The sequence below is a fragment of the Pleurodeles waltl genome, chromosome 5, assembly GCF_031143425.1.
Source record: "Pleurodeles waltl isolate 20211129_DDA chromosome 5, aPleWal1.hap1.20221129, whole genome shotgun sequence".
Taxonomy (NCBI): Eukaryota; Metazoa; Chordata; class Amphibia; order Caudata; family Salamandridae; genus Pleurodeles; species Pleurodeles waltl.
In genome coordinates this window covers 1182924488-1182950000 of record NC_090444.1, presented here as the reverse complement: position 1 = coordinate 1182950000, position 25513 = coordinate 1182924488, and the positions used below count along the sequence as shown (strand labels likewise).

General features: G+C 42.9%; 1 protein-coding gene across 1 annotated transcript in view; it reads left to right on the top strand.

The window, feature by feature from the left end:
• PREP (prolyl endopeptidase) overlaps positions 1-25513 on the top strand; it is a 574937-nt gene that overhangs the window by 107846 nt on the left and 441578 nt on the right. The window contains exons 4-5 of the mRNA XM_069235420.1: positions 3713-3843; positions 16211-16420. Of these exons, the coding sequence (XP_069091521.1) occupies positions 3713-3843; positions 16211-16420 (341 nt within the window). The remainder of the gene's footprint in view (positions 1-3712; positions 3844-16210; positions 16421-25513) is intronic.

Sequence of the window (25513 nt, the reverse complement as noted above, 5' to 3'; positions counted from 1 at the left end):
CTCTGACACCCTTGCTATTCGCCATTGCCATAAAGCCCTGGGCGGCGAAACTCTGAGATAAGGCCCAGGAATGGGGCATATGTCGACGTGGACGTTTCCATGTAGTCTCCTTGTACGCTGATGACCTGCTTATCTACCTTCGCAATGGTCCAGAAACGTTGCCCCAGGTGTTCCAACTGCTAGAGGAGTTCGGGGTCTGTTCTGGTATCCGACTAAATAAAAGGAAGACTTAGATCTTCCTGGCGGTTTGTGGAATGAGCTGTCCGTCTTCATGTCCAGAGGAGGTATCCTGGGCACCAAATACCTTCCGCTATCTGGGCATCCGGATTTACCATGAGACACAGGACCTCAGAGAAGGTAACTTGGGGCCGGTGACTCGGGCATTGTGGTCCAGTGTCGCCTTTTGGCACTCCCCCCTTTGCCAATTATGGCCCGCGTATCCCTTATTAAGATGGTTGTGCTGCCCAGACTGCTCTATTATTTTACTAATTTGCCTGTCACCCTGCCGCCCTCTTGGTTTCGACCGCTGGACATGCTGATTAGGGAACTGATTTGGGATTGTGGACAGCAGCGAGTGGCACTGGCCACTCTGTGACTGCCCCCCGGATGCTGGAGGACTTGGAGTCCCTGACTTCGAGTTTTATTGTCTAGCAGCTCAGATGCAGTGGCTTGTGCGGTGGCTTAGAAGAGTGGGACTTACGGAACTGACAGCAGATGGGGGAGATCTCAGTAGCGATCGACTGGTGGATGGGCTGCTTTTGCCTACCGTAAGTGGCACTAGGAGGGGGGTATTACTGACAACAGCTCTGGCCAATTGGCGGAGAGTTCTTAGAAGAACACACACGGAGGTGCATTATGCGCCAGATATACCACTAGTGGGAATGCCCCATGGTGACCCCCTCTCTTATTTTATAACACAACAACTACACTGCCGGACAACCATAGATCTGCATATGCTAGGTGCACTATATAATCAGGGAATGCTGATCCCGTTGGAGGATCTTGCGGACCAGACTGGTTTGCCTCGCAGTCAGTTTCTGACATATGTGGCGATGGTAGGAACTATTTGGACCCTTTGGAGAGGAATAGAGGGTGAACCTCCCACACACAAGGTCTTACAGACTATGCTGTCCATTGGAGGGGGCTCACATTTGGTCTCCTGGCTTTATAGGGCACTGTTGGCAATGGTACATAACCTGCTAGATACTCTATGGGGTACGTGGGAGGGGGACCTAGATAGACATCTCACTGATGGGGAATGGAACAGAATTCTTGCGTATGCCCCCTCGGCCTCCTGCAACACCCGACTAAAATATATACAATATAACTACACACATAGGACTTACCTAACCCCACGTTGGCTGACGCTCATATATTGGGGGGCTGGGATGTGTTGCCCACGGTGCCGATTACAGGATGAGGGATTCGGGCACATGACATGGGAATGTCCACAGCTGCAAGAATTTTGGAGGGGGTTCATCCATAAAATTAACTATGCACTCCATAGGCAGCTAGAGACTACGATGGAGACATGCCTCTTGGGGTTATTTACTAGGCCAAGCCCCAAAAAAGTGGGCAACAGATTTGTTGATCTGGCTCTGGTATTGGCTAAACGACGATTATCGATGGCATGGAAACATGCTCAAGGTCCTAGCCTACATACTTGGACACTAGATGTCACGAGATGGCGTAGGGCTGAGGAGAGAGCCCTGAAGTAGGAAGAAAGCAAAGGGATGAGGCTTAGGCCATTGGCGCCTCTGTGGACAGAGGTTGTGGATATCTGGGAAAACAGTGCTGTGGGAATAGACACAGACCATGAAAGTGATACAGGAAGCACTACAACAAGTTTCTAGGAGAGAGATGTAGGGAGAGTGCCCTTGTATTAACTCCAGGGGAATGGCGCATGAGTGGGTTGTTACCTTCCCTGCACACTCACCCCACTGGAGAACCATCCTCACGCACAGACTCCAAGATAGTACACAAAAGATGATTTCTATATCTACTGTCACCACACAGCCTGCTTGTATACATACGAGGACCACAGGCAGATTGTTAGTTCTTGTTTCTCTTAGCTTTGTTATATTGTTGGCTTCATTTCTAGATGTCTCACTTTATAAGTATTGCAAATAACAAACTGGATTGGTAATCCCTAGATGACATGAATAATTATTGATGAGGTTGCTGGACAGAGGCCTTATGTGACATGATTATCTATACCCCCATTCCCCCACTGATCTAGGCCACTGATAAGAACTGCTGAACAGCTGAGTACTACTTGTATCCTAACAGAGGGGTGAGAACTTTAGCGACAAAACTGAACTACTATGTACTGCAGAAAGTTCACTAGGTCTGTAAAACCTAAGAATGTCACTTGTACAAATGCCAAGATATCTGACATGAAACTAACAAGGTATTCTGTTATATCTGCTCAAACTTCAACTGAAATGGCAATAACATAAAAGTAAAAAAAAAATCTTTCTTGTTGATACTACACACAAACTTATCTCTAATAAGCAGCTCTGTTACTGCCACAAATTTGCATGTTCTTGCATATTTCTTAAGCAGATAACTTAGGACCCTATATACAGAACTTGGGGATTTAAATTTCCTAATAGCGGTTCTTAATGAATCACGATTAGGAAATCGCAATTCCTAATATGCAAAAATTTACAAGTTTTAAATAGCGATTCCTAGTGGGTCGCAAATCAACCTTCCTCATGAATTTTAATGAGGTAGGACACAGTTTGTGTCCCATTAGGAATTGCAGCTATCAGAGGTATGGTGGTTGCATTTTAAAAAAGCAATATTTTTTTGTTTTTTTAAATGCTGCCCGTTTTCTTTAAAGAAAAACTGAATGTGTTTCAAAAAATAAAATGAAACATTTAGGTTTTATTTTTTACGATTAGGCTGTAGTCCGTTGGACCATTGCTTACTCTTGAAGTATCTTGTTTCAGCATTCACAAGGTGGAAAGAGGTTCCTTGGTGACCACTTCCCATTGGCAAATGGTTACCACCTCCTTTGAAGTGTCAGTAAAATATGAATGTTTTGCACCTGTAATTTGGTCACAAACCATTCATACATACCACTGTAACTCTGTATTTGGAAAGGACACCCTAAACACGCCCCTTCCGAAAATTGAATAGGTAACATCGATTGCGATCTGGTTATTGCAGTCAGTGTTTGCTGAATGGTTTTGTCTAATCACCTGACATAAAATATTTATCACACTTTTTACGTGTTGGTTGAGACTGGTTGATAATAGTGATAATGTCTGGTCATCTCAACATCATGACACAAAGTTTCTTAGTGCTCCTTAAAAAAACTCTTTACTTTCAATGCTGAAATAAACTGTAAGTTGTTACTGGGGTTGTAACTTAGTTTGTGACAAAAAGATTATTCATTACGTCTGTTGTGCAAATGAATGAGAGGGATATGAGTGTTATCTGTCTTTTGATGTCGCAAAAACTCAGTACTACGAAGGCACCGAAGGAGTTTGATCAGGGACAGAAATATTTGCGGGTTGTATTGTATTCGTAGCTGACTATCACAGTATTTTTCTTTCTTTACTTGTAATGCTTCTCAAAGATAGAGGCCTGCATGACATAGTAAGCATTGCCATTTGCGAATCACATGACTTCTAATAATTTCAGCGTGTAGCATAATTTAACAGTACTGAAGATGGTCACTAACCAGACTTTCATCATTTTTCAGGTACTTTCATTTCTACAATTCTGGGCTGCAAAACCAGCGAGTATTATATGTTCAGGACAGTCTCGAGAGTGAAGCCAAAGTGTTTTTGGATCCAAACAAGCTGTCTGAAGATGGCACTGTTGCCCTGAGAGGTTAGTACTCCTGATTCTTTTGCTGTAACAGTTGAGTACTAAAGAAAATACATAATCTTCTAGGTGTATGAAAGTACTGGCTTGTAGTCAGTAGTATTACATTTGGACGTGGGAATTTTTAGGATTGGGTTTTGTGACTCTTGCAAGTCAACTGCAATTGATGTTGTAATGTGCTACTTTTATAAAGCAAAACATACAACACATCCCAGCTAATAGAGGTCAATAGTGACACATCTGGAAGTGACCTATGCAAATTTGACTGACTTATTACTGAATTTATAAGCATCACCTACAAGAAAGCTCTGTTAGTAAAGGAAACAAGAAATGTGGGAGAACTCCAGCAGAGTTCACATTGGCTATTGCTTTTGTGTTTGGCCTATAAGCAGAAGATGGTGCAAGTCCTGGGAAAATTTTAGTTTCAATGCACTGTCAGCATATTAGCGAGCATGGTTTTCTAACATTTCTTTGTGCTAGCATTTATCTTGTCAAGTAAGCTTCATTTGGGCTATGAAATGTCTACTTAATTTCTGTACTTTTATTCCAGTCGATGCATGAAAGCTTTTTAAAAAAAAAATAGTTTTGTTGTCATTTATATGTGCAATACGAATACTGTGAACCATTAATAAATAAAAGCTATATACAAGGTAAGCAAACACAAAAGGAGGGCTGGGGGAGCTTTAGAGACCATTGGGTATTAACTTTCAACACCTAAATCATTCACACAATTAAATACCTGGGTCTAATACTGAAAGCAAGCTAGGAACCTAGAATATCAAAGGAGTATTCCTTTATTAGAACGAAATCCCTCTCCCACCAGAAGTGGCATGCTTCATAATAGGGATTCTCCTCATACCATGACAGCAAATCACATTGGGGGCTTCAAAATTCCTCTCTAATTGTGATGTGCTCGTCGGATGTTTTAGTATTTGGGAATAATCCCGGTGGAGTCTACAGGGTGGTGAGGTCAGCATAGTGTGCGATGTGTGAGCAAATCGTGATGTGAGGAATGTAGTTAAAACGAACTGCAAAGTAAAGTCTGGTTGCTGCCAGGTACTGGTGGTGGTCGGACTCTACGGAAGCCCCCTTAGTGGATAGAGTGTATCCTGATCCCCATGCCAGGGCGTCACAAGTTGAGACACAAAACCCACCTCAGCTGGCCATTGGTAAGTGGATCCAATGCTGAATTATTTGCACCACCTTTATTGTTCTGTATTACATATCTTTGCACGTTTTAAGCAGAAGCATATTTTCCAAGGTCCGGACGAATGCCCGTACACCTCGACTGAGGGTTTTGATAGCAGAAACGTGTTGACAATGACCCAACAAGGCAGGGATATGTGACTTCTGCCGTCTCATTTCACTTCTTTTAATCCTGACCCAGGTAAACAAGAGTAAAGTTGAACACCTGCTTTGGAGTTAGTTTTAACCAAGTTCCTCACATCACTTTCTGTTTACACATTGGACACTCTGCTGATCTCACCACCTTGTTGCTTTCATTTTTAGACCCAGGTATTTCATTCTATGAATGATATATAAAAGGTAGTCATTCCCACAAGGCTATCAGTGTGACAGTATGTGGCCATAGTGAAGTGAGTTGGAAAAGACAAGTGTTTCGATTTTGTAATGTTTATTTTCTTAGTTTCAGTTCCATACATTAGCCACAGCGCAGTCTGGCCTCCAACCGTCTCCGCTTCTTTTCTTTCCTGCGCCGCGCTCACAGGCCTATCACTCTCGCGCTTACACCCCGCGCTCCCTGTTCTACTGTCACTACATTTAGTCTTCCTCTTTTTTTAACCTAACATTACCTTCAAACAGGCCTAAATAAACATAATACAGCAAAAAGAAAAAAACTAATATGAATAAACATTGACGCTATAGTCTGGAAGTATTTCCAATATCTAATATAAAAACAGTGAGCAACATTACTACCCAAGCATTCGAAATATGCAATTACCGATATCTCAACAAGAGCAATATTACTACAAAAACATTTGAAATATGCAGTTACTGATATCTCAACAGTAGAATATGAGACCTAACACATCTTCTAATTGAAGGTTCATAGGAACCTGAACCAGCACACCATGCCCATCTCTCTTATACTCAGTTTGTGTTTGTGCAATGCCACACTCTGGTGTTAATACATTCTATTTGTTGGATGGGAATTGAAAGCCCACCTCTGCACTCTTACCAACAGAAGAGATCTTGGCCACTTTACTTACATTACACCAATGTTTTCTATTAATTCAAATAGCAGTGCCACATACTTTGTCAACCTGTACTGGACCATAATATTTAGAATCACCTTTCCTGATGAAGCCAGCCTTCTTTATGCGTACCCAATCACCCACTTCCACATGAATATTTTTTACTCTTCTGTTCACATCGTAGTATGTTTTTTGTCTGGTTTGAGCCTTCTTGACATTAGACCGGACCAATATATCAATACCTTCCTTGGGTGAGAGGTTAATCAAGAATTTGGACAACCAAGCGGGCCTAAAGTCGTGGTTAGTTTCCTCCCTTTAAAGGCTTCAAGCAGAGATATCCCCGTGCTATAATGAGGTGTGGTTCTGTAGAACCACAACATGCTTTAAACAGCAGATTCAACTGCACATCCTTTGGCCAAAGCCCACAGTATGCATTCTCCTAAAACGCGATTAAACCGCTCTACAAGACCATTTGTTGGTGGTTGTTAAAATGAAGATCTTAAATGCTTAATCGCATTTTGTTGTAAAAACATTTAGAATTTAGCAGAAACAAACTGTACTCCGTTGTCAGAAGCTAGTTCCTTGGGAAACCCTTCATGGAAGAGCACATCTTTGAGAAAAGATACAACAGTTTTTGAACTAGGCACATCAACAAACTTCACATGCGGCCACTTGGAGTAATAATCAACCAATACATAAGCATAACTTAGTTTATGGGATAGCTGATGAAACGGACCGACAAGATAAATTCCAATTTTTTCCCACAGATACAGCGGACATTCAGTTGGCACCAAAGGTGGAGTGTACGTCTTCATTGATTTGTCACTTGTGGAACAAATTGGACAATTCTTAACCATTTAATCAATATCTTTATCCATTTGTGGCCACCGTACTCTCTCACCCTCCTCTTTGTTAGAGTGGACCTCAAGTGTCCTTCATGTGCATTTTTCAAAATGACATCCATTGGAGGAACAAATCTATCATTTCTCATCAATACTGCATCCTCAATTGACAGTTCATCTGACACCTTGAAAAATGGTTGAGAATTTAGAGCTAAAACTTTTTCATGAGGCCAAACTTCCTTAACATAGCACATGACCTTGCCTAACACTTGATCCTCCATTGAAGCATCCATCCATTCCGTTTCTGAAAACAAATTAATTTGGCCAAATTCAACTGCTGCAACCAAACAACTCTCCTCATCATCCAGATTAAGATTGTCCTCAACTTTTTCAATCATGGGATGCCTGGATAAGTAATCTTCCCTCATTTTCTTTCCACCAGAAATGTGTGCTACTGTAAAGTCAAACTGTAGTAGTCTGGCAGCAAACCTTGCAATCCTCGGAGTGCTACTCCTAACGTTGGTACCATTGAGAATAAACACCAAGGGGTTGTGATCTGTTTGCAACACAAAGTGTCCACCCGAAAGTTAACATTTGAGCTTTTCTATCGCCCACCAACATGCTAGCAGCTCCTTTTCAATAATAGAGTAGTGTAATTCATTTTCTCTTAGCACCCTTGACCCAAACCCATTGGTGTATTCATGACCATTACTTGTTTGTGTCAGCACTGCGCCTACTCCATATTTGCTTGCGTCAATTGTCAGGCAGCACTTGAGATTTGGATCATATGATTTCGAGACGCTAACTTGGGATAATTGTTTCTTGATCTCCGCAAACGCAATGGCACAATCAGAGTTCCACAAAAAATCATTTTTTTCTTCAATAAATTTGAGCTAGGTCTGGCCAGAGTCACAAAATTGTGAACAAACCTTGAATAGAACTCGCACAATCCTAGGAAAGCCTTGATCCCCTTTTCCTCATGAGGAGGAGGTGTGTTTTGAATTGCCTCAACTAGACCTGGCTTAGGGTGTACCCCTTCTGCTGAAATGATATGACCCAGATATTCAACTGACGGTTTTAAAAACTGACACTTCTCCCTTTATAATACCACCCCACCAGCATCAACGGTCACCAGCATGAATTAATATATCATCCTGGAACACACACACCTTACTTATGTCTTTGAGTAAAGCACACATTATTCGCTGAAAAACTGATGCTACAGACGCAAGCCCAAAAGGCATGCGGCAATATTGATAAGTATCCCAAGGAGATACAAAAACTGTGAAGTGTCTTGGATCAGGTGTTAGTTCTACTTGATGATAAGCTGACGCTAAATCAAGTTTAGTAAACAACTTTGCCTCTGATATGGTGGATAGCCTTTCGCTAATTTCGGGAAGAGGATAGGAGTCAAACTAGAGCTCTCAAGTCCACACACACCCTAAGCTCACCATTTTTCTTCTTTGCTACAACCTACGGAGAAAGCCAAAGCAAAGATTCAATAGGTTCAATAATACCTTCCATGCGCAAATTCTCCAGTTCTTTATCTAACTCATCCCTGACACTGAAAGGTACTCCACGTATTTTATGCGTGATAGGTCAAGCATTATCTTTTATCTTATGCTTAAATCCCTTTACCTTTCCCACTCACCAGAAAAAACCTTAGGAAAATTGTTTATCAAATTCTCAATGTCTGGAGCATCTCTAGTTACTGACTCTTGTTCACTTGTTCTTGGACGTAAAACCATTCCAAACAACCCTTGATGGAACCATCCTAATATATTCAATCCCTTCACTGCTACGTGAACTTTCCTGTAAATTTTCCTCCCTTTGATCGCAAGGATGTCCTCAAAATAGCCTTGAAGCTCAATCTTCCTTCCTTCATATGAAACCCGTGATCTGTCAAGAGGAATCAGTTCACATAAACCTCAATTTTGTTTGAATAACTCCTGTGTTATCATCGTAATCCTGGCTCCAGAATCAACAAGCAATTTTATTTATTTCTCACCAATTTGAACACACATATATGCTTCCACGCAAAGTTCAGGATTACCAATCTTTACATTTGAATCTTCAACCACCAACACCATTTCTTGCATCTCACCCATCAATTCATCCATCTTATCCTCACGCTCATCAGGCACTACTGTCCCATTAGTGTTTTCTTGTCTACTACTTTGGCATACTTTTGCGAAATTACCTATTTTATTTCAAGATCTACATTGGACACTCATTGCAGGACACATTTTTCCTCATCTCTGATGTGGCAAGTAACCACATCTGAGGCATACACCTGTTTCCCTGAAGAAACTACTTTGTTTGTTTTGTTCAACATTGCTGGCTGTACTTTTAGCCACTTTCCGCCTGTCATCTCTCTGTAGAACGGCATTGACATATTCATCATTTTGGTCTTCTAATTCTTTTGCAGATGTAATTGCAGTTTTGAAACTCTTAGCAACTCTAATGCTGTCCGATAATGAAGGATCTCCCATGGATAACAGCATTTGTCTAATAGATTTATCAGTGCAGTGACAAATGAACTGATCACGTATCAATTGATCTCCAAGGGCTCCAAACTGCCACTCTGATGACAATTTCCTCAACACTGAAATATATATACGTATTTACATCTTCACAAGCCTTCTGTTCTCTTCTAAAAAAAAAAACTTGTCTTGCCACTTCTAAACTAGGCGGAGGGTCAGATCTCATTTTCAGCTTCATTAAAGCTTCATCGTATTCATCCAGTTCTTCTCCATCTTCCAACAGAGCATCCGGTAAATGCTTAAACACAGATCTTCCCTCAACCCTACCAAGTGCAGCAGTAAAAACGTATTTCTTTCAGGTATAAACCTTGATGCTCCAATTGCACCAAGATACATTTCGAACGCATCATGCCATTGTTTCTACGGAATAGCTGGTTCACCTGGTGTGTCTAGGAACGGCGGCAGAGGATTCACAGGCTGCATTGCTTTAAAATAATCACCGCAATCTTCACAAGCTCTTACTCAAAAACATCCGAAATTATTTTTTTATAATAAGCAATGTAAAAGAAAAAATCCCGAAAAGATGTTGAGACACTGTACACATGACAAATAAAGTATAATTCTCATAGAGGCTGGAAAGAGCTTACTCTGATGCGTAAAAAGGACTTATTGCTGGAAATTTGCAAAAAACCTCACCACTCCAAAATGTCTGCCACCAAAAACACTGTGCACTCTGTTATGTGGCCATTCCAATATGTCTGTCATTAAAACACCGTATTTCCAGAGTTCTAGTGTTTCTTTGTTGAAAAAAAAATAAAAAAAAATTATATATATATATATATATATATATATATATATATATATATATATATATATATATATATTAATTGCTACAGCACTTGCTGTAAACGACACACACTTGGATCAGCAGTCCATCCGGAACCAAGTCACTTCAAGGAAATGTTGGCCTTACATGTTTTTCTAGCCGCCTGCCACATGATTTCTCATGCTGCCTGCCACACCGATAAACAAGGTGGGTTCTTGCCTGGGGCTAAAACACCTTGTCGCCACAAAGTGAGTTGGAAAAGATGAGTGTTTCGATTTTGTAATGTTTATTTCTTAGTTTCAGTTCCATATATTAGCCCCAGCGCAGTCCGGCCTCCAACCGTCACCGCTTCTTTTCATTCCTGCGACGCACTCAGCGTGTTCCATACACAAGCCTTTCAATCTCGCGCTTACACCCTGCGCTCCGCGTTCTACAGTCACTACATTTAGTCAGAACAATCCTCCAGTCGAGATACCTTGGCAGAGGAAGAATATGTCTCCCACAACACATCAATTAGGGACAGCAACAAGTTGGATTAGTAGAGGCAAAATAAAATGTGACTTCCATGGTCATCAGATTTTTCCATGTTTTGTGGACAGTTCCCCTCCATTTGTTTTCTAGAACCTCTCTTCCCCAGCAGAGATGCCTTTACATTCTTTGAATGTTCAGAGGGATTTGAAATTCTACCTACACAAGACTAAAGACATTAAACAATCAAACCATCTTTTTGTCAATTATGGGCCTGATCGTATGTGTTTAGCCACTTTTACGCAATCTGTTCCAATATGGGTTGTTTTATGTATTCGTTAATACTTTGGTGTTAACAAAACATTAGGGTAAAGTGGCTACTGATGCATTATTAAGAAGCATTTAATTTCTGAAATATGTCAAGCAGCCACTTGGAGAGCTGTGCCTACATTTCAAGGCGTTGTTGTCTTGACTTAGATTCCAGTGCAGATGCTGAAGTAGGCCAAGGTCCTTACAGAATCTTTTTTTGGTAGTGTGGGCCTTTTCTTAGTCTTTTTCTCAAACTTTTTATAGGATGGGCTTGGAACTCAATTTGGTGCTTAGGACTATAAATAACGATTCACCTGGTCATGTAACAGCAGTGCCAGTTTTTAGGCTTTGTAGTTTGTATGTATAGTTGACCTTTCTCTCACCTTTGCTTTAAAAGTGTTTGCAAGTGAATTTTCCTGTTACTCTTCTTTGAAGAGTGACTTTCTCAAGAGTGACTTTCTCCGTTTATCATATTGTTTTTTTTTTTTTAAAGAAAGTTGTCAAACACTTTGCGTTTTTAATTTAAAAATTGACTTTTCAAAAAAGAAAGGTACAAAATACATTGCTAAAAAGTGCTCCCGCACCTAGATGTGGGTGAGACAAATTAAGTGCTTATGACGATAATGATCACTTCCTTGGAGTAGAACCAGGATTACAAATAGGTTACTATTGCATATCTAAAGCACAGAACATCCGTGTACTGCAAATTTTAGTTAAATCAAAGGACCGTAGCAGGCATGACCATCAAGCTGGCAGAGTAGAGCTGCACAGTAGTTAGGAACTTGGATCCCCAAGATGGCTTGAAAGGGTACATTTCAAAGTCAGTGGACATATGTGAGCTTCACTGCCTGGAGTTTCCAGGAGTAGTATTCCCTGGCACTAGCTGTGAGGAAGAATTTCAAATCCATCCACGATGACAGAATTCTTTTGTATGTTTGTTATTTTCATCATGCCATGTACCCTAAAGTATAGCAAAGAACGGCACGCCCACTCAGGTATAACTCAGGTGATAAACCAAGTTAGAGACTCTTGAGGGACAACAGCAAGGTATATAGAGCAATGCAGTCTGTTGTATTGCTCTCATTTTCCTGTGACCCCATTATTTGAGTTGTCTGTTGTAGTTCATTCACTGATGTGTTGCTGCTGCCAACTCCCAACATTTTAATGCACAGTCGAACTTATTTGTCTACTGCAAGGAAAGCCTCTTTTTGCATGTTCACTCCTGCATTTGTGGACTGATGCTTCTGGTTTTTCAACTCTTGGAGCACACTGAGACCTGCTAACCAGACCTCAGTGCCAGTGTTCTGACCTTTCACAAATTGCATGTGGAATTGAATACAACCAATTGGTAAGGACTGACTTACTTATAAGTCCATAGTATATAGTACCAAGAGTGCCCAGGGCATGCAAGGCAGGGTGTGCACTTAGGGCTGCAGCACTGTTTGTGCCACACTGTGTGTGACAAGGTACAAAATTGCTTCTCGTCTGCCTCTGCAGACTGGAAGGACAGTGAATACACTGCTAGTTCTACTTTGCCATCCACCCTGGTGGCAAAGCCATCCTATCCCTTAACAAAATATATGTCTCCCTAAGGAAGGCCTACAGAGCCCTATAACAGGGAGCTCCTATCTAGGCAAATCACACCAGTTTGAAAATTGTGTGGAATTGTCAGGTTCCCCGGGTGCCGACCGACTGCAAACTTAAATACCTTTGCCACCCACATCCCTAGTAAAAATCTTGAGGCCAGCATGGTATGTTTTGGGGCCTTTCCTTTTCTGTGCGATAGGCTCCTTCACATGCAGCACTCTGTTATTGGAAGGCGTATGAGGACAGAGAATATTAGATCATTTGTTATTATCTACTGAAGGTTTCTACATTTTTGGCTTCCAACTGTACGTCATTGTGCACAAAATCCCATTTTGTAAAATGGCAATAAAATTTACGGGTAATCCAAATTCAAAGCAGTATGAATAACCCCTATTCCTAAACTCAGATGCAGGGGCGCATTTCAAAAATGCAAAAATTCCATTCAAACCCATTTTTTTTGTTCATTACATTTTACCATACCAATTGATGCATTGTTCAAACTCCATGAACAATATTTATAAGACGCAGCTCGATTGACGGTTTTGGGTATCTTGCGTTTTTGGACAACTAACAAGTGTTATATAGCTCTGCCGCAAGCTAGGTCTGTTAGGCGTGACACTATATTATTATTTATATAATTGGCTTCCAGTCTAAAAACCTACAGATGAAAACATTGTGGTCTATTTCTATTTTTTCCTACTTTCACCGTTTTTTTATTTTGTTTTTACAGTTATTTTCTGTGGGAAATTCCTGATCCATCTACACAAATGACCACTTGCTTAAGTCAGAAATGTTGTTGATTCAACTGTCAAAAATGTACAATTATCAGGATTCACACAGTTTCATAGCTCTTTCTCCCATAAGCCACAAGTAGGTAGAAACTGCAAAAAATATGAAATTTTGACCACCACTTTGAAATTTGCAAAATTCATGGTGAATTTTTTTTTTTTTCCCCCCAACTCTGCGTGTTTCTGGAATTTGTAACAGGATGATCTTAGCACAGCAAATGTTTTGTTGAAGTTGTTTTTAGAATAAAATACATTGTATCTTGCACAGCACTTCTTCTCCATTAAAAACTACCACAACCCACATTATGGGTATTTTGTCATTTGCTTCTGGGGGAAACCACAAACCCTGTTTATCTTTAAAAAAAAAACAATATGTGCTGTAAAAAAATACTCAAATTTGGCCTGGATATTTTTGGAGAAAAAAATGTATGAAGGCTTAAGCAAAACTGCGCCAAATGTTAAACTAAAATCTTCACCCTGGGAAGGAAAATCCTCGGCAGTTGAGGTGTTAAAGTTGCCCAGCGTTTTTGCATTGGAGGATAGAATGTTGAAGAATGGAGTTTCCTGAAGTATTTCAAGGTAGAAAATGTGTTCTTGTTCTCTGTAGTGACGTTCGGTTTTGAAATCGTCTGATTGCGGGTTCCCCCTTCCATCATGAGAACAGTTGGCTACCCCTGAGGCATAGATAGGTAGTTTTAGGGAGAGATAAAGGTATCCAACCGGTCTAAATTGACTTGCCTCACTGTGATGCTGTCCTAAAACTTGGACAAACAAGTTAAATTATTCCCAACCTTTAAAGAAGATTTTCGTCATTTGACAGTCTGAACAAGAAAATAATATCAATGAGATTCTGTGGTTTACATTATGCCTGCAGCAACTTAGTATTGTTTTCCTTATATCTGGTAAGAATTTCTCATCCACACTCAGTTTGCAGTGTCCTCTAAACTGGCTTAGTAAGCGTAAGGCTCGCCATTGGCATTCACCGCAAACTGTCATTCACAGGTTGTATGCTATGTGGGCTTTCCACTGAGTTGGTTGCCGCAACAGTCCATGAAGATTTCTTAATGGCTGATAATGCTCTTCCACTACTTTGAGAATGACTTGACCAGGCAGGTGATGTACTTCCAGTAACATGTCCATAAAGACTAACGTGGCATAACTAGTCCAAACCTGGCTCAAGGACATGGGCTGGATGGATTAGAACCCTGAGCTGTCACTCAGCACCTTGTCACTCAGATTCACCCTTGACATCGACCTCACCTTAAAGGAACACATTGCCAAAAATTCAAGACAGCCCAGTAGCAGCTCCCCCTACTGAAAAAAGTGAAACAGCTCCTGAAAAAGTGACTACAAAACGGCCGCTCAAACCCTCATAATCTCATATCTGGATTGTGGCAACGCCCTGCTTCACGGCCGACTAGAGTCCACCCAGTCCCCCTTTAATGCTATCCTACACATGGTTGCTTGCCGTATCAATGTCCTGAAGCAATATGACCACATTATCACCACCCTGATGGAACGCCACTGGCATCCCTTGATGCTTGCACCATCTTCAAAACCAGCTGCATGTGATGAATGTAGTATGCGCGCATTTCAATGCGCTATTTGTTATGTTTCAATTAATATCTCCAGACGCTTTATGTTTGAATGTATGTTGCAAGGTGCATCATGAACTGACAGTTGTGATTCCTTGACAGCGGGCAGATTGTTGATGGGATCCGGACTGTCAGGACATGCCGCATTGTGGGCTTTTATCTTGTTTGGATCTGAAATAAATCAGTGTGAACTTACCTGCCTACTTGAGTCGTCATCCTTCTTGTACTGTTGTACCACACTGCATCATCTATAAAGCCATCACAACTGGCACCACTAACTATCTGACTTACAAGCTCACAACCGCTTGTGACTTTTGGGAGATATGCAGCCAAGGAACCGTCAGGGTGGCGATGAAAGAATGCAGGAAAAGCACAAATTAGCAAATAGGCTTTCCCTAACTATGCAGTTAGGATTTGGAATGACATCATCATACCCTCCATGACTGCCACACCCCTGCTCTAATTTAGGAAAGAGCTGACGACACATCTCTTTAAAGAAAACTACATCATGGCACAGTAACATTTCACGCTCAGAACCTAGTGACCCCCCTCCAATCATGTTTGGCTTTATCTCTGCCTTTGACCTTGTACATTGTTTTTATGCCTTTTGGCTACGTCACAATACAGAAATACCACACACATACTTTCTGTTTTCGTGCCAAAACAGACAATCGCTTTTCCTTGAGATCACAATGGCATCAGCTCCTTTGAAAGAAGTGACTACAAATGTGGTTATTCTTTTTTGCTACAGCACCCATTTTCTCACCTTCCCTCTTATAAGGAAACATCAAAGGTGTCACGGGTTCCCACTATGCTGCATCCAAAGTGGTGGTCAGATTTTGTCTAACTTAGAAGGCAAAATGGTGCATTTAGTTGGGTAATAGCAACATTGTTCCTTGCTGTTGTTAGATGTGGCAGAAGTGCATAAGTGCTCTGTAACATCATGTTATCATTATTGTTGTTTTTGGTTTTATGATTCATCCTTTCATGATTGTGATGATAATAATAAAATGTGTTTAGCATGTTGTACTGGAGTCATGTCTTAGGTAGCCACAGGTTGCACTTGAGTTAATCAGTGTCTGTATTGATGGAAGTCGGCCTTGTAGGGAAGCGTGATCCACTACACACACTGAATCTTACGAGCAGTCATGTGATGGCGTTTTTCTGAAAAATGCATGCATTTCAGATTGCTGTTGCATCATAAAGCGATATATTCCATCTGAAGAATGGGCTTTAATTCCTGCTCTGTGATGTTCCTATAGGTTATGCCTTCAGCGAAGATGGTGAATATTTCTCCTATGGCCTGAGCGCCAGCGGCTCGGACTGGGTGACCATCAAGTTCATGAAAGTTGACGGCCATGTGGACCTCCCAGACGTGCTGGAAAGGGTTAAGTTCAGCTGCATGTCTTGGACGCATGACGGCAAGGGCATGTTCTACAACTGCTACCCAAAAATTGAAGGGAAAAGTGACGGTGAGTTAATCCAGCTATCAGGGCACATTGGGAAGCAGGAGGCGTGGCAGCTTTGACAAGTTATGGATGCTAACACACAGCCCCTGACTTCAGTAGAATGGTAGTACTAATGGTCTTACGTAAGCTGCTTCCAGGCAGCAATTCCCATTATGCATCTTAATACCCCTCTGCAAGGAAATGTGTGCTGCATGCTTTTGTGCTCCTTAAACCCGTAAGCTTCTGCTTTTCCTCTTGGTAAGTGCCCTCTCCCCTCTTGGGAATTGTGCGATGCAAATTAATATGCCAATTGCTCTGTTTATGGGATAATTGCTTCCTGAATATTCAGGGTTGCACGGTGCAGATAGTAATAGGATGTCTTTCTTTATTTCAAGAAAGAATTGATGTTTTCATATTGTTCCTTTGCAGTCACCCTTCATATATTTTACAGCACACACGAAAAGGGACTTTTGTACTGATTTTTGTTTTTTTATGTGAGGATGTGTCATAAACGAAACTGAGTTTTATTTGTGTGTTTTTCTTGTTAGTACTTCAAGAACAGTGGGATATAGTCAATTTCTCATTGTGTCTCTCAACTTGAAACACCTGCTGTTGAAACCTACTTGTTTCACTTAATGATGGCTCCTGCATATACGTCGAAAGATTGGTTCTGTGAATACGAATAATTGGCCTATTAATTTCTTCACCTCGGTTTGTCAGCACTGATGCCGTGGTGTATTTATGTTTTAGGTGGGGTAGAATCTACAACGGATCAGCTGTTATATTTAGCCTTAGTCCACCTGGCCTACATTGTTAAGGTACCATCTCACCTCCAGGACTGGGATTGTTGCTTGAATGTTAGTGATGAAGTTACAAATTTAGCTCCACCTCTTTGATGTGCTCCTTCGCATAACAGCTTATTCCTTCCTTCACATTACTGATGTAGGACTTCACTAGCATTCTTGTTTAAAGGATTCACCTGCTTCAACTGACAGTTGCAGGGATAAGATCTCTTTTCCTCTATGTCTGAGTTGTATGTGGTGTTAAGGCTGCCCTTATTAAAATTTCGGAAATACCTCACAAGGTGTGAAAATAACTTTTTGAATATTGCCTGACCTCAGACCTGTGTAGGGAATAAAATATTTGGTGATTATCTTTTTACTGTTTTCACCCAGACCGCATTACGCTGAACTGTGATATTTGTAAAGACTTTGAAGGGCTGATATAAGCCACCTGGTCTTCATCTTAAAGGAGCTCACTCCTCTAGTAATATCAGTGTACATTGCTCCTCTTTCTCCATCCACCAAAGGTGTCAAGAAAAGTAAACACTTGACATTAGAAGCCAAAAGGGAAGAAAGAGTGAACGCAACAAACTTATTCTGGGCCCACTTTTGGAGATTCTGCTGTCCCGGTCTGTAAAATGCTCTGGGGCTTTCTCAAAACTTCATAAAATGTGCTGCCAAATTGTCATTGATTGCATCCTTTTTTTTTAACAACTCTGTTGAAACCATTTTCAACGGCCATTACAGTATGTAAATGTTGTATCAGGTTTACTCAAGTATGCACAAAAGGAAAATAGAACAGTAAACTGTTGGAGGTCTATCACAGTCAGTTCTTTAGTCTGAGTCCTGTAGAATATTAGTTCCAAATGCCTCAATGCCAGCTAATCACACCAGTTGTTGGGAATATGGTACTTCCCTGTCCATTTTGATGCAGGTGTAGAATTGGATCCATATCTTGTTGAATGTGCGCAGTGTATCTCTGAGGGTGGCTGTGAGGTTGTCCATTGCATGTATCATTCATACATTCACCCACCACTGGCCTATCATTGGTAGAGAAGAGTTCCGCAATTTCTAGGCAGTCACTAGGTGGGCTGCTGGCAAGTATGGGGCTATTAATTTTTACCTTAGCTCTAGACAGGGGGAGAAGTTCATCCACCTCCATATACCCCAAAAGAGTTATTTGCGGTATTTGAGGTAGCTCAATATTTGTGAATCCTTAGATGAGTTCCAAAACTTGACCTCTAAACGGCTGGATTTTTGGGCAGTCCCACCACATGTGGCATAAGTCCTCCATGAATAACAACCTCTCCCGCAACTATTAGAAGTATTGCCCATAGCTTTCAGATAAACTGGGGTCAGGTACCACCCTAACATTCATTTGAATCCATTTTCTCTGTGTTGGAGACCTAAGGAGGAATTTGCTCCTCTGCCCCAGATTTGTGTTCACTCAACCTTGATCAATGTGAGGGCAAGGTCCCATGTATGTTATTGTGTTACATGCCTTGACAAATCATAAAAATGTTGAATAATCTACTTGACCTAACTGTAATGTACTAGACCCGTGAACAGGTCTCAAATTGTGTGATCCTAGGCAAATAGTTTACAGAGTTGCCCTTTTCTTAATTTTCACATATGATTGCACCATCAAAAATGTGAGCTCAGCATTTCTGCTGTGCAAAAAACCTCTGATTAAGCAGACTAAAGTTTGAAGCATGTATCGGAATAATGTACCCCACACATAGGGGACACATGACTTGCTTTTAGTTCACTAACAGCATTGCTATCAGGGAAGGAGTGTTTCTCAGGTATTCTAAATACTTAAATTTAATAAATATATTACTAAAGCATGATGTGGTAGCATATTGTCTTCTGCACACAGTAAATTTCCAAGACCTGTCCAAAAACCTTTCCACTAATTTGCAGCTTTTCTGATAAAACTATATCATGTATTAACAATCTGTGAAAATTGGTTTCAGAAAACATATCCTACGCACATCAACACGTAAAGTATTCTGATTCGTTTTTATACTGTTAAAATATTTATTTCTTCACAGAAATACAAAAAATGGGCTTCCACACCTACTGAAATATATTTTGAAATGTTTGTACAGTTGACTTAGTCATTTAAATGTGTGTTAGGAAACATCTGACACCCTATATTCTTTTATTTCACACTCTAAACAGCAGGTCAGACAGTTCACCTTACAAAATCCTGGAGCTCTGCAGTCCGAAGGAAAATTAATTATAAGAAAAACTGACTTTTCACCTCTGTCTGTGACCACAGAGCAAATGTGACATACAAAAACACGATTTAAAAACGTCTTTTATTACTCCTCCCCTTTCTGACAGAACAGAACACCTGTTCTTTGTCAACTCGCCAGAAGGGGCGTGTAAGTCCTAAAAATAGCTTGACCTGGTCAAATTTGACTCGCCATAGTGAGTGGTTGAGTAGATTTGTTGAGCCCTGTGTTAAGTGGGTAGATCTGTCTGAGGCACAGTAAAGACGCAAGAGTGCTTTGTTAGTGTCCCCGTCTGTCATAATATCCTCAAACGACTTTTCCCCCTCGTCCCAAATTGTCTCATCCTAAGGTGTCTAGCCCCAGTGTAGGAGCTGTGTGATATGGTAAAGTTCTGTAGGTGTAGAGTTAAAATCGTTGGCACATTGGTCTGTAGTCTTCGGAATACCATTAGACTAGAGGTGGCCAAGGCACAGCGTGTCATCACTTCCTCTGCGTTACCCCCACAGTACGGTATCCTATATCTGTCATGCTTGGTGGGAACGCAATGTTCCCCAAATACTGGAGTCAATGAGGAGGGGTAAGTGGTGGCTTGTCTGGTTTGGACTCCCTTGACCCAATACTGCAGTGTCACCTCTGTGACCCAAGCCAGGGTCCCCAAAGAGCCATGTACCTATAATGACAACCACAGCAGCTGGTGTAGAGGGAGCAGCGAACGATTCTGCTCCAAGCGGCACCAAGGGAACTCAGCATCAAGAGAGCACCAAGTGAGGGCCCGTGTAAGCTGTGCCCACCAGTATGTATTGTTGCAGGTCTGGGTCTTCCATTCCATTCTCCTCTTCGTGGGACTCTGAACTATGAGAGCTTTGGCTATAAAAGGTGTTTTGTTATTCCAAATAAAGGTCCAAACTTTCATTTGCATAGATTTTGGGATGTCCGGCGAAGTCTTCATTTGTAGGCATCAGCAGAGATTGAGTAATCGTGGCAGAAAGTTAATTTTGAAGCAGTTAATCCTGCCCATCCATGATATCTCCAGCCTATTCCACCGGTAGAGACCTTTAAACATGGGTCTAGGAGCGGCGGTACATTACTGGGCTATCTCACTAGCTTCGGAAGGGATAGTCACCCTCAAGTAGTCTATTGCTGTTGATGCAATTCATAGTCCATAACTGGAGGCAATCTTTTCACTATCCTCTTGATTCTTCACTACTTCCATCACTTTAGATTTATGGTGATTTATCTTAAAGTTGGCCACCTGGTGGAAATGGTCTAACTCTTCAGTCAGTGCTAAGACTGAGGTGGCGGGGTTGATCAGAAAACTTAAGATATAATCTGCAAAGCACGCCATCTTCACCTGTCCATTTCTGGACAGCCTTAACGTGTTGGAACAATGGTTCTAACATCAAAGCGAAAATCGTAGGTGAAAGGAGGCAGCCATTGCCTGTCCCCTGGATCAGGCGTATGGGGTTTGAGAGGTTTGATTGTATGCATGTAGTTTGCCAATATAAAGGTGTGCATCTTGAGTCCTAGTGTAGTTTTATCTAGGGTTTTTGCTAAGAAGATCCAATCAATGCAGTGAAATGCCTTCTCTGCATCATGTGATAGAAGGAGAATGTGGTAGATGGCTCCTGCCTTGTCTCTTATAGCTGATAGAGACTTCTAGTTGCAGATTCCCTACCTTTCAGTTTTCCTCAGGCGTCAGACTGGATCTAGAAGTTTATGAGCAGTACCCCTGCACTCCGTCAGGTGTCGTCCGTTAGCTCTGCATCTGTCATCAGCATCATCCACGCCTGATATGACATCCTTGTTCCTGTATAGACACCAACCCAGTGCACACTGCTGCCCTTTCTTTTATATCCGAGCCAGCAAGTGCTGATCGGAGGAGAAGCTGCCTCTCAATCATTTTTAACTGTCTTTTTTCGACTTTTTGTTGAAGATTTTTTTGAGTTTTCAACTCCTGGTGCGTTGAGGATGTCATCAAGGAAGACCAAGATCAAGCCCTGTGGTTCTTGTCATTGGGCTATGTCCATGTTGGATCTGCACTTCATGTGACTTTGGTGCCTGGAGCACTACCACGACCTGAAGTTGTGGTCAGAGTGTCGGGCCATGCATCCAAAGGCTTTGATGGAGCGGTTCCCTGAAACTGATGGTGGCCCGACACTTAACTCTGCACAAGTCGAGATCTCCGTGGAGAGGACAGTTCGGGGATTGGTAATGGGAGTCCTCCATCGTTGATGTCCCACTCAAAGTTCTCGGGGAGATTGGGTAAGTTAAGGGCCACAAAGAAATCTAAAAAATCGAAGCATTCTTTGACTTCTCGCCTGCCGACGAGGGAGCGTTGGTGTTCTAGGGCTCGCTCTTCAGAGCCTGTGCCTGGTCCATTTCCGTGCCTACCTGAGTTTCTGGAAGCCGGAGCGATCCCTGCTCAATGTACAGAGTTTTATGAGGCCATATGCCTCATCTTTGGCCAGCCCAACACCGCTGGAGCACCTTCAGCCCCGTGAGTTTGGAAGGAGCCCTTTTGGGTTTTGGTTGGCAGTTTCTGCCTCGGCGCCGAGGGGCACCCAAGAATCCTGCCCTGGATCCGTACCTCTCCGGCCTTCTCCAATGAGGACGCGTTCAGCAGCGTCCACGACAACACCCATGGAAGAAGGCACCATCCCCATTGTAATCACCAATTCCAACAGTGAGCTGGATGGGCGTCGTATGACATCGGCAGGAGCCTTGCCTCCTTAGTTGGATCCTGAGCCCCTTTCTTATAGGCTAAGTTACGACGATGAATGGAAGGGGTCGGTGGACCTTTTAGAATACCAGCTTCAGGGTGAACAACCTATGGACTGATCTACCGACTGGGGTGAAGCCAGTGGACTCCTACTTCTCCAGATAGTGGTATGCTTTTTTTTCACTACCGTGGCTACAGAGGAAGGAACTTCTATTCTATGGTGGTGAGGAGGGCAGCTAAGGTCCTGGACCTTGAGTTGGCTTTGGTGGCTGGCAGGGCTAATCTACTGACAGAGGTACTACAACCGGGAGCTTCCACCTCTGAACCCATGCTCCAGTATAATGAGGCCCTCACGGATGTCCTACTGGGTACGTGGTCCAAACCCAGCACAGGGTCTCCTGTGAACATGACGATTGCCCGATGCATCGCCCCGCCCCTAGTGGGCCAAGTTTTCTGACACAGCACCCTACCCCTGAGCGCTTGTTATCCAAGCCTCTACCTCCCAGGATGCTTTCCCTTCCGCACCCCCGGACAGGGGAATCCAAGAGGTTGAATACACTTGGAAAGAAGATTTTTTTTCCACCAGCCTCGCGTTATGGTCTGTGAATATCGTATGACTTTTGGTCCGTTATTCCCACACTATGTGGGATACGGTTGCGCAAGTGCTGCCACAGGTCCCAGAGGAGACCCGGGCTGTATTCTCTCAGGCTGTTGCAGATGGAAGAGATGCATAGAAGTTCACAATCCGTTGCGGATCGGACACAGCTGACAAGCTGGGCAGAGTGGTTTCCTCAACAATGGCCTTGAGGCGCCACGTCTGGCTGAGGACGTCTGGCTTTTCAGGGGACATTGAAGCTACCTTGACGGACATGCCCTTTGATGACACAGTCTCTTCGGAGACAAGGCAGACTCAGCGCTCAAGCGCTTCAAGGATTCTTGAGCTACAGCCAGGTCCTTGGGCCTCGGGCTGAGCCTTTGCCCTTGCCCTTCTCAGTCTGCCTTTCAGCGCTTTTGTGGCTACAGAATGGGTTTCCAACCGTGTCTATTCCTGGCCAACCATTGTGCCCCGCATTCTGTCCAACCTCTGGGCTATGTAGCCGAGGATGGGGGATCCACCATCCTCATGGATCGAGTAGCCAGATGTCTGGCTAGTCCGCTGCCCCTCATCTGCAGCAGCTACTAAGACCTTTTGTCAAGAGGCTCGGTGCCTCTGGACATTGCTGGAGCAGCAGGGCATATTCCTGGTGGTTCAACATATGTGGGGCTCTCTGAACTCTAGAGCAGACAAACTCAGATGAAAATGCAAATGGCGTCTCAATCCAGAGGTGGTGCAATGTCTCTTTCAGCAGTAAGGAGAGCTTTGGTTAGATCTGTTTGCCTCTGCAAAGAACACACAATGTCCGCAGTTTTGCATGCTGAGGTTTCCAAGGCGGCAATCGCTCAGAGATGCTTTTCATCTCAAGTGGAACTCAGGCCTCCTGTTCACCTTTCTGCCCATACCACTTCTGCCCAGAGTTTTCAAGAACATCAAAAATGACTGTGTCCAAGTAGTCCTTGTGACTTTGGACTGTGCACAGAGCTGATAAGCATGTCCATCGACCCTCCAATCAGACTGCCCCTTCAGGGGATCTTCTGTTGCAGCAGCAGGGGAGGGTTTTGCACCTAAACGTGTCCACTCTTTGCCTTCCTGCATGGAGATTGAGTGCCAACAGTTGTCAGCTTCATCCTGAAGTCTGTAACGTAATCTTGGCATCCAGGCGTCCCTCCACAGAAACAGAATACACCTGTCATTGAAAGAAAATTGTGGCATGGTGTACAGACAAGTCTGTTGACCCCCCTCTCTGCCCAGCTCTCTCTGTGGTCCTGTTGTTTATCCTTTCCTTAGCCCAGGAGGGCTCTGCTATGGGCACTCTTAACGGTTACCTGTCTGTTACTTCTGCTTTTTTGAGGTTGCCTTATCAACCTTCTTTAAGTCCCCTATTGTACATAGGATCTTCTAAGGACTTACACCTCTTTTTTTTTCCCCATCTCCATTCATTGTGCCCCTATGGAATCTGAATTTGGTTTTTACATTTCTGATGTGTGCTCCTTTTGAGCCTCTCCACAATTGTCTTTTTAGGCTTCTCACCTTGAAAACAGCCTTCCTTGCAGCCATTACATCTGCCCGCAGGGTCAATCAATCAAGGCATTTGTAAAGTGCACTACTCACCTGTGAGGGTCTCAAGGCGCTGAGGGGGTGGGGGGGGGGGGGGTGCTGCTGGTCGAACAGCCAAGTCTTGAAGTGTCTCCTAAAGGTAAGTAGGTCCTGTGTCTGTCGCAGGTGGGTGGGAAGAGTGTTCCATGTCTTGGCGGCGAGGTTGGAGAACGATCTGCTGCAGGCGGTCATTCTATGGATGCATGGGATGGTGGCGAGGACAAGGTCAGCGGAGCGAAAGGTGAGTGAGCTGCAGGCATTGTCATCTAAGCCACCCTACCTTTCCATCTATCCTGGCAAAGTGGTGCTTCGTACTAGGGCCTCCTTTCTGCCAAAAGTAGTTACGCTCTTTCATGTATGCCAGTCTATCACCTTGCCTACTTTTTACACACCACCACATCCTTCTAAGAAAGAGGAGATACTCTACTGTCTGGACCTAAAAAGAGCGTTGGCGTTCTACCTTGATCGTACAAGAGAGTTCCAGGAGGAAGATCAACTCTTTGTAGGCTGTGTGGGTGCGAAAAAGGTCAGGCAGTGAAAAAGTGGACCATCTCCAGATGGGTCATTCTCTGCATTAAGATCTGCTCCTCACTGGTCAAAAAGAAACCTGCTAAGAGATTGTGTGCTCATTCTACTTGAGCTACAGCTGCAACCACAGCGTTAGATCACGGAGTTCCAGTCCTTGATATCTGCCAGGCGACAATGTGGACATCCCTGCACACATTTACCAAGCACTACTGCCTGGACAGTCAGGTTCATATGGATGGCGACTTAGCTCGTTCGGTCCTGCAGGACTTTGTAGTATGATCTTGACCACCTCCTGGGGCACACAAGTGTTTGGGTATTGATTCATAGGTAAGGAATCTGCAACTAGAAGTATCAATTTCTAGTTGTAGATTTCTTACCGACCCACCCATCCTCCCTGCTCTGTAAACTGATTTCTAGGGACATGGACTCCCTTTTCCGGGCCTTAGTTGTGACGCACCATTCAGTTTCTTTGTGCTTCTGGCGTGGAAAGTCATGAAAAGAAACTGATGTCAGCGATCCGGGTGGCGCATACAATAGAAACTGCAATGTTATTTCTGGCGGACAACGCGGAGCTGACTGACACCACCTGACAGCACACAGGGGTAATGCTCAAAAGATTCTCTAGACCCAATCTGATACCTGGGGGAAATTTTA